The sequence below is a fragment of the Herpailurus yagouaroundi genome, unplaced genomic scaffold (genome assembly GCF_014898765.1).
Source record: "Herpailurus yagouaroundi ecotype Mexico unplaced genomic scaffold, PumYag 164, whole genome shotgun sequence".
Lineage (NCBI taxonomy): Eukaryota > Metazoa > Chordata > Mammalia > Carnivora > Felidae > Herpailurus > Herpailurus yagouaroundi.
In genome coordinates, this window is record NW_024412405.1 from 16,669,703 (window position 1) to 16,684,906 (window position 15,204).

Here is a 15,204-nt window from a genome sequence, read left to right on the forward strand (position 1 = left end):
TCAGGAAGTCTAGGACAGGGGCGCGTTGGCTGGGGCCGCCCTGCCTCGCTGTGGTTATCATCATTCCTGCACTGCCTCTACTGTGGTGCCCTGTAAGCTGGGAAGATGTCCATTCCTCTGTTTTGTCCTTCTTACTTACGTATCCCTGTACAGTATACATCCTCTTAAAATTCTTCCCCTTCCTGCAGGTGATTTTCCAAGTTCTGGAAACCAAAGGCCCTCTATCCATCAGCCTCCAAAAGAAGAAATAGAAACACACAGAGAGATTTTCATATTTAAGCCATTTTTCAGCTATTGAAATCTCATGCATGATGTATTTGTGTATGAATTGGTTTATCCATTTTAAATCAGAAGTCCTCTGAATGAGCTCCACATCTTCATCCATATTTTGAACAAAATCGACTTCACAATGTTCACCACGTAATGAATAATAAAACACACAGAGCACATTGCAAATTCTTTTCCACAAAGCTTCACAGTATTTACTGCCCTAAAAAATGCCCTAATTGAAAATTTTAAAATTTGGGGACCATTTCTCTTTATTTTTGCAGCAGAGCATAACTTCTGTGTTGTCTCTCACTATATCTGGCGTATTAATAAATTCTTGTTAGAGTCCGCACTTGACTCCTAAAATATAGCATTGGATTGACTGCTGCTGACATCAATTATATATCCGGAGCTCCATGAGCTCTACTTAATTCCAAAGCCCACTGGAATGAATGCTAGCAAGTGCAGCTAGCCTTTGCTGACGCAGGAGTTGAGAGTGGCCGAAAGGTGACCGCCCGTTCTGGGGCTGCCCCTCGACATTTTGGACGACGGTTCCTGCAGCAGTACCTGTGCTGAGTCAGGGGAAGGCTTTGTTGCTTTCAGATGCTGTGCGCGCGCGGCTAGCGGAGACTCATTTATCAGCAGCCGCCTGCGATAGCTTACATGGGAATGCGACCCCCTGGGAGTCTGAGCGTCCAGGAACAATGAGACGCTGCCAAATAAACCCAGCCTCTAACTGTGCCTACCGATGCTCAGCCACTTACAATAAAAACAAGTAACAATGCCCCTGTGTCCTCAAGAACCTTTTCTCCTTTCGGCGTATTCAAAGGGTAACTTCAGATACAATGTGGAAACTTACACAGAAGGCACAGTTGAAAAAGAAAATGGCCATTTTGTCACTCCAGAGGTACCTCCTAAGGCCAAACGTATGGATGTCCAGAGTGCAACTTGAGGGATCCAGAGAAGCCTGGAACTCAGGCTTGATCGCTTTGTGAAACACTCATAGCCCGAAGAAATGGATGCATCTTGGAATCCATACTATTCTTCCCTTTATTAGATTTGGCACCAGCTTCTTCGTGTATGACAGCATGCTATTTTCGCACCAGGACAGTTTGGGGAGACATGGAAAGGAAGCAGGATCTTGGTACAGACAACCCAGGCTCCAAGGCCGGATGCACATTTACCCGGCGCGAGGAGAACCCGGAAATGAGGACAGATTGGAAGGTGTAACAGGGCGTCATTGTTTGTCATGTCACGCTTCTTGCTGGGTGTGGCAAGCAGGTGGCATCCGTGAACAATTAAGCATGGAGTCCCCACTCTGGGTTACCTTCTATTTTGCAAGAGCATGTAGAGGAACTCAATCTTCAGTAGTTTTGCAGAATTCGTTTTTTTTTTTTTTTTTCACATCTGTTAGGGTCCGAATGTTTGTGTTCCCCTCAAATTCACATGTTGAAAACCTAATGCCCAAAGTAATGGTTTCAGGAGGCGAGGTCTTCCGCAGGGGATTAGGTCACGTGGGCAGAGCTCATGAAGGAGGCCCCAGGGAGCTAGCTCAACCCTTCCTCTAAGTGAGGACACAACTGAAAATCTGCAACCCACAGGAGGACTCTCACCCGACCATGCTAGTGCCCCAATGATCTTGGACCTCAGCCTCCAGAAGTGTGGGAAACAAACCTCTGTTGTTTATAAGCTACCCAGATGTGTCATTTTGTTACAGCAGTTCGAATGGGCTAAGACCACATCTCATTTCATATTGTGGATACAGGCCCCCTTGATTACATCCACACGTGAGAGCCAATTAGGGTGAAAGAGTCCCGTAGGAATTTGGCCGGGTGGGGGGCACTTATACATTCAACCTTGTGGATGGCTTCAGGCTCTGTGCTGGGCCTCTCCTGGCAGAGGTGACACTCTCTGTCACCCTCTGTTGCCTGACGCTACAGAAGGTTCCCACTGGCCAGCCACAGTGCCTGTCATTGTCACCATTCAAAATCACTCCTTTCAGTTGATCTATGAATGTGCTTGCCAGGAGGACAGTCACGTTCACCTACCTGTATTTGTCTTTATCACCTCGTTAATGCTGATTGTTGTTCTGGCATAAGGAGCTGCACATTGGGGGAAAGGGACACACAGTTCTCACGACTTAATGGGATTTGAAAGCCAGTAAAAGTCTGAGAAGGGAGACACCTGTAAGGAAGGTTAGCCTGGTGGTACCCTGTGGGGTCAGCAGGAGCCAAGTGGAAGCCAGGGCAGGAAGGGGTGGGGGGGGGGGCTGGGGTCCCCAGGTGCTGGCCCGGGTTTGTTTTTAAGACAGATGCTTCTTTCTTCTGCTCCTGACACAAGGCACACTGGACAGAGAAAGGTAAAAGCGGGGGCACCTGGGTGGCTCAGTCGGTTAAGCGTCTGACTTCAGCTCAGGTCATGATCTCGTGGTTCATGAGTTCGACCTGCACGTCGGGCTCTGTGATGACAGCTGGGAGCTCGGAGCCTGGAGCCTGCTTCGGATGCTGTGTCTCCCTGTCTCTCTGCCCCTCCCCCATGCATACTCTGTCTCTCTCAAAAAAAATAAAATAAAATAAAATAAAATAAAATAAATAAAGCATTAAAAAAATTAAAAAAGAAGAAAGGTAAAAGCGGATTCAGTCCTGCTCGTTGTCACAAATGAGCTGCATTCAATCCATGTCTCGCCAGCAAGTTCTAATTCTAAGCTACGTATTCATTTATTCCTGTGGGTTTAAGAGTCTTATGAAATAGTAGAATGTTAATACAGGTCCTTGTCTGGAAAAAATTTCTGAAATTTTTTTTTTCCTTCTTTCCTGCCATCTCCTTATTAGTAAAACTTGATCTGATCTGAAATGAGGCTAATCATACATTTCACTTATCCCACTGTAGTGGGAATAGTAATACATCTTGCAGAAATTTAATGTGTTTGATTGCGAGTTGCAGCCTATGGTATATGCACTCTGATGATTTTTTTCCAAAAATCTAAAAAAAATTTTCGACTTCAGAAACACATATGGTCACAGGGATCTCAGAGAAGGGATTGTGAACCTGTGGTACCCAGAACTTCTTTCAGAGGCTTTCTTCAAATCTAAGTTTTAAACTTCACATCTGTTTGGAATGGCTATTATTTTAAAACAAAACAAAACAAAACAAAACAAAACAAAACAGAAAATAACAAGTGCTGGTGAGGATGCAGAGTGGAGTGTAAGCTTCTGATTTTGTCCAGGCCTCCATTTCAAAGACACGCATCTTGAGTCAACATATCGGCCACTAGCCACTAGCAAAACAACCAGGTAAGGGGCTAGACTGCTCTCGCCCATGAAGGTTCCCTTTCAGGAAGCCCTCGGAAACCTGGAGAACTCACTGCTTGAGTGACCCACATCTCCCTTCCCATGCCCTAATTCCCACACATAGGTTTTACATTAGTAAATTAGCCAATCAACAGTGAACCTGAGAAACTCCAGGCACCCCACACTTAGACCCAAATGAAGGTAAAGCCCAAGGTCATCCCCGCTCCCCTTGACCTTGCTGTGTGGCCCTTGAGCGTGCCATGCCCTCTCCAGGTCGTAAGTAATACATCTTGTTCCTCAAAGTACCCTGATGGTGTCTTGCTGAAGTGCATCCTGTGATCATAATAAGAACCACAAGAGCTGACCCAGCCATAAATAGGGGCGCTGGTTGCGGAAATGTCTACGGAGCCTGCTGTGAGCGATGTGTGACGAGGCCAGCAGAGCTGGCATTCCTGACTGAAGTTGCTACCATCCATAGGCTTGGGAACATGGAGAAATTGGAATTCTTGTGCTTGGTATAGGGTGTGCAAAATGGTTCAGCGCTTTGGAAAACAGTATGGCGGTTCTTTGAAAAATCAGACTTCCCATATGATCTAGAAATTCCACCTCTGGAATTTTCAATCTGAAAGAATTGAAAGCAAGTACTGGAACAGAGATCGCTACGCCTCTGTTCATAGCAGCATTATTTACAACAGCCAAAAGGTGGGTGCAACCCATGAGTGCATCAACGAATGCATGGGTACCCAGGTGTGGTCTATATGTACAGTCCACTCCACCTGAACAAGGAAGGAAATCCCGACATGCACTACAGCATGCGTGTACCTTAAAGACACGCTAAGTGAAATGATCCAGACACAAAAAGACAAATCTTGTGCAATTCCACTTATGTGGTAATTAGAGTAGTCAAATTCAGAGAGGCAGAAAACAGAATGGTGGCTGCCAGGAGGTGGGAGAGGGAAGAGTGGGGAACGAGTCTTTAATGGATTCAGGGTTTCAGTGTAGGAAGAGGAAAAAGTCCTGTGGATGGTGGGTGGTGATGGGGTACAACAATGTGAATGTACTTAATGCCACTGAACTGTTACATTTAAAGGTGGTAAAAATGCTGCATTTTACGTTATGTATATTTTACCACAATTTAAAAAAAAAATCTCAGTTTTAAGTGTAACTTTTCTGAAGTTCTTGATATCGTCTCCTTTCCCCCTTTCCTTTTTTGTTTTTGTTTTTGTTTTGACTGGAAAGTGAAATTACTCAAAGCATACTGTGACCTTATGACTAAAGTGGCTTCAGACATTCTTGAAGGCTGCTAAGCTAGAGTTGTCTATGACATTAGGTATTTCAATGGGACGTGACCCTGAAATACGGTCAAAGGTGCAGAGACTGACCTAGGACCTGAGATCCTTTGGGACCCAGCAGTGCGATCGTGGGCAAGTGACTTAGCTACTTTATATGATTATATATTTTATATTTACATGAATAATACTTACCTTATTTGTTCCATAAACTGACATATTGAGTGAAAGTATATGAAAATGCTTAAAAATCTAACATACTACACAATTCTAATGCATTCTTATGAAAATTAAATTGTTAACATGGCTTTTCCCATGCCAGGCTTGTTTCATAGGAATGTCTGATGGCAGGAGAATTTGGACTTTTAGGTTTATTTATTTGTTTTGGTAATCTCTACATCCAATGTGGAGCTGGAACCCATGACTCCAAGAGCAAGAGTCACATGCTTTTCTGACTGAGTCAACCAGGGACTGTCAGAATTGGGACTTTTAAAGCCTAGACCCCTGCACAGAAGAATGATTCATTGTGGCTTTCCTCTAGCCGGAGAACGCATGACATGAAACCGGGGACCCTTGAAGGACACACAGCTCACTGATTGCAGCAGCGAGTAGAAGCTACATTCTTGGACTTGGCCTCTTTGCTCATTGGCAAGATTCCCTCTTATCCATTCTTCCTTCGTAGAACCAGAGGCAGCGGACTCCAGCGTGCACAGGACAAAAGGCCCTCGTGTCAGGTGTCAGGGCTGCTGAGCGGCTGACAGCAACATGCTCCTTTCCTGGTATTTGTAGCTGCATTTTGTACCACTTGCGGGAGGTGCATGCAGCGTCCCCCTCCCCCAGGAGAGTCAGACTTCAAGGGGTCTTCCCTCCCAGGTGTGCACAGAAGGGAGGTGCACGCCCGGGAACGCTGGGTGTGACAGTCTCCAGTTCTCTCCCCAGACAGACTTCCCACCTTCCTGACGTGGTTGCCTGGCTGGGTATACATCAGATACTCACAGTTCTTTAAAATGCAGCTAGAGTGCTTTGGGACATATTCTGCAATCAGACTAAAACAATATTGTCCTGCCAGATCTGCCAGGTCACTGTCTTTGACACATTTCTCATCACCATGCATCATTTCATCGCGCTTGCATCTGCTCAAATGTACCCAGTCACGACTTGCTATTTTCTTGGCTTAGTCAATCCACTCGGTGGCTGGTGAGAGCGACTGATCTGTTTTCTAGATTTCTCTAGGTTTCCTATTTCTTACAATTTACTGTATTTACCTCCCGGCCCGAGGAAAGATTTCCTTGGGGACCCAGTTGTTTTTGCGAGGACCGGGGGCCTTAAAAACCAGCACAGGCTCCCCGCGAATGCTCTGTTTTCAACCCATCCAATCAATCCTCGTCCTCAGCCAGGATTTTGTTTGCCTCCTTCCGGAAGGCACTTTCAGGAACGCTAGACGCTGAGGGCTAAACAACGGCTTACAAGGAGGGGCAGCAGGAAGCTGCGGGGTAGTTTTAAGAGGGGGCGGGAGGAATCCGGAAATGACTGCAGAAACCCTGGCGATTCTGAAACAACACGTGTCCCATCATGAACTCCATGTGCTGTTGAGACTGGCCTCTCTCACATTTTGTTGCCTTTTTCTGGCTCCTCCCACCATCTCCCATGCTAATCTTTCCTTCTTAACTCCTATGGCCTTAGAAAAACGATCCCCATGAAGCGGAAACAATCCTTAAGGAAGATACAGATGATGTAATTTGACATAGCTATGGTCTCAAAAAAGTTAAGAATTTGCCTCTATAGGAGCCCAAAGTAAGAGCCTATAGGAACACCACGAGGGTTTTATTTTTTCTGTGGCTGCTACGTGGAAAGTTCCAGCCTGCATATGCTAACCATATACAAGTTTTATCGCCTGCTGAGCCCATTCTTTCCTGTCTCCATCTTGTCGTTCTCCTCCAGCTCCTGTGCCCCCAGCTCGCCCCCGCCACCCGGTTGCCCACAGTGCCCTTCTCAGGGGTGACAGATGGCCGCACATGTCCTCCCAGGGTCTCTGGGAACTTTAGGACGCCTAGATTTGTAACCTGCACAACGACGCTTTACTGTTTCCCCCCGTGGACCTCTAGATTATTATCAATTTTCCTCCCTTACTTACTAACTTCCTTTCAATTCCTATTTGTCCGAGTTGAGTCAGTGTGGCTGCATCGTCTCTCATTTCTCTCTAGGAATTTGCTTAGGTAAGTGAGAAATGGAAGAAGTTACATTTGCACACTTGGCTTTCCCATCGGTCACTGAAGATGCCTCCTAGGCTGCTTTTCTTGAGTGGCAGACACTGCTGAGAAATCCGAGGAAAATTCTTTGCTAGCTGTTCTGGCAAAGGAGGATGCGAATCTGAGTACTAACTGCTGTAGACGGAATGCTTGTGTCCCCTCAACTCCCAAAGTGATGGTATTAGGAGGTGGGGCCTTTGGGAGGTGATTAGGTTTAGGTGAGGGGGAAGGTAGTAGAACCTCCATGATGGGATTAGTGCCCTTAGAGGAAGAAGAAAAGATCAGAACCCTCTTTCTGCCGTGGGAGGGCAGAGAGAGAAAGCAGCTCTCTACAAGCCGTGAAAGAGGGCTCTCACTATAACCCAACTCTGCTGGCACCCTGGTCTGGACCCATTAGCTTCCAGACTACGAGAAATAAGTTTCTGCGTCAGCCACCCAGACCATGATGTGTCTGTTTTAGCAGCATGAATGAAGGCATTAATCGAGTCAAGTACTGGCCAGGGAATCAAAGTACCCATCCTTAGCCCACAGGGCATTTCATCGGAGACCAGGGCTTTGTGTGGACAATACCCTGCATTGTGAAGGCTGTGTAGCATTTCCAACTTAACATTCTCTCTGATGCGCAGGTTAAGCCTAAGCTATTCATTGTCGAGATGACTTCAACCTGGCCTGTGCGCCTGTTACCTTCAGCGACTGACGTTACAACTGAGCCACGTGACCTCCTTGGCCCGGTTGCTGTTGTTGTTTTTAATATAAGGAAAGCCCCATTAAAGGAAACATCAGGGCTATGCGTGGAGGCAAAGAGAAAACAACAAATCGTAACATGCTCCCGGAGGTGTGTGCGTGAACTGAAAAAGGGAGTATCTTACATGTTAATGGGGGCTTAAAGTAGGGCTGCCAGATAAAACTACAGGATTGCCAGTTAAATCTGAATTTCAGATAAGCAGTGAATCCTTTTTTTAGCATAAGTGTATTCCATTTGGTGTCTGGTGTTCTGTGCCAAATTTGGCAACTCTGTCTTAAAAGCCTCACTGCTCAAAGTGCAGTCCCTGAATCAGCAACACGGCATCCCCGGGAAGCTTGTTAGAAATGCAGAATCTCAGGTCCCAGCCCAGACTCACTGAGTCAGAATCTGCGTTTTTCCCACGTGCCCCAAGAATTTTACCGGCACAGTAACATTTGAGAAGAACTGCTTTAGAATTTACAACCTGGTCTTTAAATTGTGCCGAAACATTGGCAAGGGAAAGGGAAGCAGGGAACCAGTCTTTCTGGCAGAATGGAGATTTAAGTGCTGACAGGACGTTGGCACACCGGCATTTTCCTCCCCTTGAAGGGCACAGTCTCTTCCCTCTAGCTCACCTCCTGTTTCCAGACCTGCTTAGCTACTGAAGCAGAGTGAGATCTGCCAGCAATGACTCAGGGTGGGAGCAGGAAGATGAAGGGGGGCGTTCTTATTCTAGAGGAGCCACTGCGCCCAGACCCTTGGCCATTATCTGAATACAGCAGATTCACCCAGCAGCTGCCATAGCAGCCACATCTATGTGTATCTTGCTCTTTCTATTTAAAGTCAGCATCAATGTCGGGGCGCCTGGGTGGCTCATTTGGTTCAGCCTCTGACTCTTGGTTTCTGCTCAGGTCATGATCTTACAGCTTGGTGGGTTTGAGCCTCATGTTGGGCTCTGTGATGGTGGCGTGGAGACTGCTTGGGATTCTCTCTCTTTCTTTCTCTCTCTCTCCCTCTCCCTCTCTCTGTCCCTCCCCCAATTGCACTATCTCTGTCTCTCTCAAACTAAATAAAACTTAATAAAAAATAAAGTCAGGGGCGCCTGGGTGGCGCAGTCGGTTAAGCGTCCGACTTCAGCCAGGTCAAGATCTCAGGGTCCGTGAGTTCGAGCCCCGCGTCGGGCTCTGGGCTGATGGCTCAGAGCCTGGAGCCTGTTTCCGATTCTGTGTCTCCCTCTCTCTCTGCCCCTCCCCCGTTCATGCTCTGTCTCTCTCTGTCCTAAAAATAAATAAACGTTGAAAAAAAAAATTAAAAAAAAAAAATAAAGTCATCATCAATGTCAACAGGTGCCACTCATTTAGTAACGGCTATTCGGGAAACTATGACACACTGGAGGAAATGGACATATCCATGGTAGTTGTCATTTTGATTTCAGAAATGTTAACATGGGAAATAGTTATGCTCCTGAATCAAGGAAGTATGGGAGAGAGCTGTGGAGTGGTGTTCAAAAACAGCCAGGAGAAATATGGGTGTTGGAAGACAAGTTGGGTCAAATACTTAGGATGAGAGGGCCAAGGAAATGGTATGCAAGGAAGCATGTGGCTATAGGAGTCACATGGACAAAACATAAAGGGTGGCTCTGTTAGCTAAGCATCCAACTTTGGCTCAGGTCATGATCTCATGGTTCATGAGTTCGAGCCCCACATCGTGCTCTCTGCTGTCAGCACAGAGCCCACTTTGGATCCTCTGTCTCCTCTCTCTGCCTCTCCCCCACTTGCACTCTGTCTCTCAAAAATAAATAAAAACCATTAAAAATTTTCAGAAAAACATAAAGAGAGGAAGAAATGTCTGGGTTGCCAGTGGCCTCATCAAGCAGGCTTGAGTTAGGAGCTCAAGACCATTACCAGCTCTATCGAGGCTAATAGGCACCTCTGTTCCATAATGCATTAACACTTGTTGATAGGTTTTTTTTTTTTAACCAAGTTCTTTGATAGGAATAACTCTTTCTTTCTTTCTTTTCTTTCTTTCTTTCTTTCTTTCTTTCTTTCTTTCTTTCTTTCTTTCTTTCTTTCTTTCTTTCTTTCTTTCCTACAAAACTGTTAAGAAGCCCTATCACCTGAAAATCCATACTTCAAATGTAGGGAAAAATAGTTATTATCTGCATTACAAGCGGATTTTTCAACGTACAAAATAGTTCAGTGGAATTAAAAAAAAATCTCTCATATGTTCTACATCAATTAATATTTGGGTGAGAATGAGAGCAAAGCTTCAATTAAATGTAATTCAACAAGTCTTTATGGGTTATCTACTTACTATGGTATTACATATAAAGTTATTAAGATTTCATTGCAGTGGAAGAATTTTTAAAAAGGAACTAAAAGAAACTATGAAATTTTAATTTTTCAATGAGAAGATAATTTGAGTCACAAATATCTGACAGCCTCATTTTTTTAAAATAGTATACTGGGTTAGGTTCTGGAATATCCTTGCAAATGATTTTATTGCATTAATTTTCACAATTTCCCTTACCTGCATATAGCCCCCTAGTGGGATCCCATTGACCTAAGGATAAAATTCAAATCTGGTCCCTAAGTACTGCTTGGGGTGGTTCTCCACCTGTGTGGTCCTTTCCCAAACCTACAGTGCAACAGTATGGTCCTTGACATTCCAAAATCCACGGTCCTGTCTCCAGCCACTGTGCTTTTCATTGGTTGACAGACATCACTGATGTCATATAACACTTAATTCACGGAGCCTTGCACAGCGCCTGGGCAGAGGGAGTGCTCAATAACATTGCTGATGGACTGAGGAAATGAATGAATGAATGAATGTAGATCCACTAAATCTTTTATAGAGCTAAGGATCTGTTTCATTTGTTCTCTTAACCTGGGAGGGGGGAGAACAATATTTAGCAGCCATTTGTTTTAGAGTCAGGATATTGACGTGAAAAGAATACTGGGCTTGGATTTGGGAGATTTCCAGCTTTTACCCTTGCTAGTTGGGCAACCTTAGCCTAATCATTTACCCTTCTGCATTCTTGATCTGCACGAGAAATTCAGCTGAACCCGCTCTCCCCTGGCTCTAACTTTAATGGTCATCATTGTCCCCATTCATTTTCTTGATGGAGTGTATATAGTCCCCTCCCCAATTCCCACCTGTAACAGTTCTTTATATTTCTTTTTGTGGATGCACTAATAGCCAGCAACCTGTGTAACCATGGGAATGTAGTTCAAAACACAGCCTTCGTTTCGGCCAAGGCTGAAAGGTAAACACAGATGGGTAACAGAGCAGTTCAGAAAATCAACCACTTTATTCATTAGGCCATCTGGTCATCCTTTACAGTGTCTTTCTGTACAATCATTAGGAAAAGACACATTAGAAACTGTTCAATTTCACAGCTGAATTTTTCGGGCCAAAGGTTTCCTTCCTACAAGGCTGGACACTGGTAAATTACTAAAGCATTTTCGAGGGGCATGTTGTTGATACTGTAGACAAATACCTGTCTACGCTCATGATCTAAATTTTGGATATTGATATTCTGGAGCAACTTGAAATGATTACGGCTCTTTCCATAGCTGTCTTGTTTTTGCCTCGCGAAGCTCTCCCTAGTATGGCCAATAATATCATTACCAATAGATGCTTAAAAAATTCCACTCAGCAGTGTGAGAAATAGCACCTAATGAGCATCTCACTTGCACCCCTGCTTACCTTCTGCAGCTGCTTCTGAACTTAATATCCCTGTACCTTCCTGTTTCCTTTTGATCACAGCTGCTTCATATGCTTGAAAACACCCACGAAGGCGCAGAACAGACCCCCCTCTTAACTTCTCCACCTGCTGGTCAATCCCCAAAGATTCCTTGAGTCCAATTTACCAGCTGCTCTGCCCACCTGCAGCCCCGCTGAGGCGTGCTCCGGCAGCCTCCTCTCCTGGTGTCCTGCCCTACTTGCCAACTCCCAGCCGGTTCCCCTGTCCAACTCCTCCACCCTATGAAAACTCGGGCCAACCCTATTTCTGGCCTGAATTAAGAAATTCAGAAATTCCGTATCAAGTGGCAGCAGCATTGGGCAGCCGAGTGGCAGGATGGGAACAGAGCCATCTCTCATCAGGAGGTCCCAGTGGGACTTTTCGAGGCAGGGAACCTCTGAGGACACTTTCCTGGTTGTCCCTTGGTCATTTTCTTTTTCCCTTTCCCTTCCAAAGAGCACATCAAAAACTGGTTTTCTCCAAGGGTGAGAGACAGTACAGTCGGACTTCCTGTTTAGCTTGTGATGGAAAAAACAGAAAGCCGTGCAAATTTAGCTGCAGATAAAAATAGCTCTGCTGTCTTAAAGTCATTAAGCGAACATAAAAGGCTCTTTGTGGTTTCGGGATATCTGGAACCTGGCATCTGTCACCATTCCTCTGTCCTCGTCCAGAGGCGAGGCATTCGGAACGAGGATTCCACGCTTAATGGCACCTTGAGAGTAAGGGCTCCCAGGTGCCCGCCAAACCTGTCACTCTGAATAGCTGTGGCTAAGTGACGCCTTGTCCCTCCGCCCTCCGTCGAGTTCTGCATAAACGGGTCTGCAGAGTTGTGCCATGGGAGGCGTCCAGGGCTGGATGCGCACTGCCCCAGCCGTAGCACCATGAGTCACCCTCACCTGGCTTTGCTGTGTCCATTCCAGCACTCCTCTTCGTTGGACGCGCCCGCCGTCATGCTCTCATCTTTGCAGATGGTGTAGGGCAACGCCGACCAGACCTTTTTAGAGAGCTTCAGTTTCTCTTTTATGTCTGTGACCTGATCAAGAAAGCAAGGAAAGAGAGTGAATATTCTCCCCAGGCGTTGCCCGTTTCTACACAAGGACACAACACAGGTGGAGGTTAGAGAATCCGTGCTAGGACTAGAATGAAACTCTATCGGTTTTAAGGGAGAGACACTGAGTTGCAGGATTTATTGCGAAGGCAAGCCTCCCTACCTCCTCCCTCAATCTTCCTCTAGCTTCTGGCAGAGAGTTCTCAGGTAATTGGCTTTTTGTTTTCCATCTTTTCTGTCCTCCCATGCTTTGAATTAAAAACTTGCGAAGCATCTCAACTGGCTCCGGGTCCCTCTCTGGCTGGGAGAAATAGGTATTCCCCCCTGCAAATTCCCTAAACATATTCTTTAGAATTCATTTTCTCAGATGTCACATAAATGCACTGAAACAATGCACCAAGAGATAAAATGCTTTTCCCAACGGTCTATTTGTTTCTGTAAGAAATAAATATTGTCACTAATTCGACTGCTGGTAACCTCTGCTCTTAACCAATTGACAGGTCCATATAGCACACTCTTGGATGGTGAGTGGCAACCCAAACCCACTTAAAAATCTCTACAGCCAGAAGAGAAGAGTCATTCCAAATACAGGTAAGTGTAAAATCCACAGCCCTATGGATGGATGGCAGGAAAAGCTTAGTAACCCCATCTTTCCTGTTTTCAGGCTCAGCACTGACTTTTCACCTGCAGAAAGGGTAAAGACAGGGATTCAGTACCATTTTGGTTCCGTAATTAACATCTAGTTTCATGCAGTCACACCCCTGACTTTCTATTCTGCCCATGTAAACATTAGGAAAGTCTATGGATGGTTGAAATGCATCTGTTAAGGGTTGAATTACGTGCCCCCCCATTTATATGCCGAAGTTCTAACCCTCAGTTCCTCAGAATGTGACCTTGTTGGGACGTGGGTTTTTTTTTTTTCATTTTTCAGAGGCAAGGGAGTTACAAAGAGGTTATTAGGATGGCCATAATCCATTATGACTGATGCTCTTGTAAAAAGGGAAACGTTGGACACAGAGATATGCCTAAAGATAAGACAATGCAGAGAGAAGTAGGAAGAAGAAACCTACCTATAACCAACGAGAGGGACCTAGAAAAGAACCTTCCCTCACAGCCTCAGGAAAATCCAATCCTTCTGCCATCTTGGTTTTGGACACCTAACCTCCAGAGCCATGACACAATAAATTACTGTTCTTTAAGCCACCTTGTCTGTGTCATGTTGATACAGCAGCTTCAGCATACACCCACACAGCATCGTAGAAGGGACAACCACTGAGATTTATATATTTGAGGTCAATAGCCTTTGGAAATAAATTATACTATGTTTAGTATGGATGGAGTATAGCGTTTTACAAAAAATTCCAAAGCTCTTTTGTCAGGTTTAAGAGTGAACACAAAGGAACATGAGATCTCTGTCCCAGTCATGTTTCTCAGTAGTTCCAGATTTATATGGTCTTTGGCCCTTGCTTATCTGTGATTCTGATGATGACTGAGGCTTCAGTACTGAGAAATGTCTGCCCATCCAGAAAGCGCTAAAGATGGCCAGAGTACTGAATCGGAGAACCCGGTACATACCCCAATGTTACTTTTGTTTTGGAGCATGAGAAGAACCCATAAGCAATGACATTCCAAGAAGTAGCTTACACACAGCCATGGTTTAGGATGGCCTAAGACCTGCACCCTCTGATTTCTGCCATTCATGCTGACTTTGGTCCATGGGTTCCCCTAACCCCTGGCTCTCCTGCCAGCCAATCTGACTGGGTAAGGACATTTGCCATGAGAGCCCGTGCTTTTCTGCTGCCATTTGGGGCACAAGTGTGGGTGCACGTTGATATTTGTTTTTTATTTTTTGTTTGAAAGACATGTGGCCATTTCTATACAGCCATAGGTGGATGTACATTCTGTTTATCGATCATATGAAAACACAACCCCCAAAAGCCAACTAATAAATGTTGAAAGACTGACAGAAAAATCACCATTCTGCAACTATCAGAGTTATCATTAATCTCAGCAAGTATTATCTATAGACGCTGTTGTGGGTTGAATTTTGTCCTTCCCATAAGATGTCAAAGTCCTAACCACAGTACCTGTGAGTGTGACTTTATTTGGAAATGGGGCTGTTGCCGAATCAGGTAAAAGTGCAGTCATTAGGGTGGGCTCTAATCCAATACAACTTTGTCCTTATAAAAAGGGGGGATTTAGGCACAGACACAGATATACACAGGAAGAACACCATGTGAAGATAAAGGCATAGATCAGGGTGATGCATCTACAATCCAAGGGATATCAACAATTGCAAGAAAACCAGTGGATGCTAGGAGAGAGTCAAGGATTCCATCACGATCCCAGAAGGAACCAACCCTTCTAACACCTTGATCTTAGGCTTCTAGACCCCCAACTGTGAGACAATAAATGTCTGTTGTAAGCCACCCACTTGGTGGTACTTTGTTACAGCAGCCCTAACAAACTGGTACAAATGCAAAAAACACTGGGTGAAAGTTTGATGGAGAATAGGATGTTTACACAATCTCCAAGTATTCCCCACAGAATACTCATTATTACAAAAGGAAAACTGGTCACTCTACAGTGCAA

At 45.1% G+C, this 15,204-nt stretch overlaps 1 protein-coding gene across 2 annotated transcripts in view; it reads right to left on the bottom strand.

The window, feature by feature from the left end:
- GPC6 (glypican 6) overlaps positions 1-15,204 on the bottom strand; it is a 1,123,065-nt gene that overhangs the window by 11,079 nt on the left and 1,096,782 nt on the right. For both annotated transcript variants that reach the window (XM_040487422.1, XM_040487423.1), the window contains one exon: positions 12,461-12,597. In XM_040487422.1, coding sequence (XP_040343356.1) covers positions 12,461-12,597 — 137 coding nt within the window. The remainder of the gene's footprint in view (positions 1-12,460; positions 12,598-15,204) is intronic.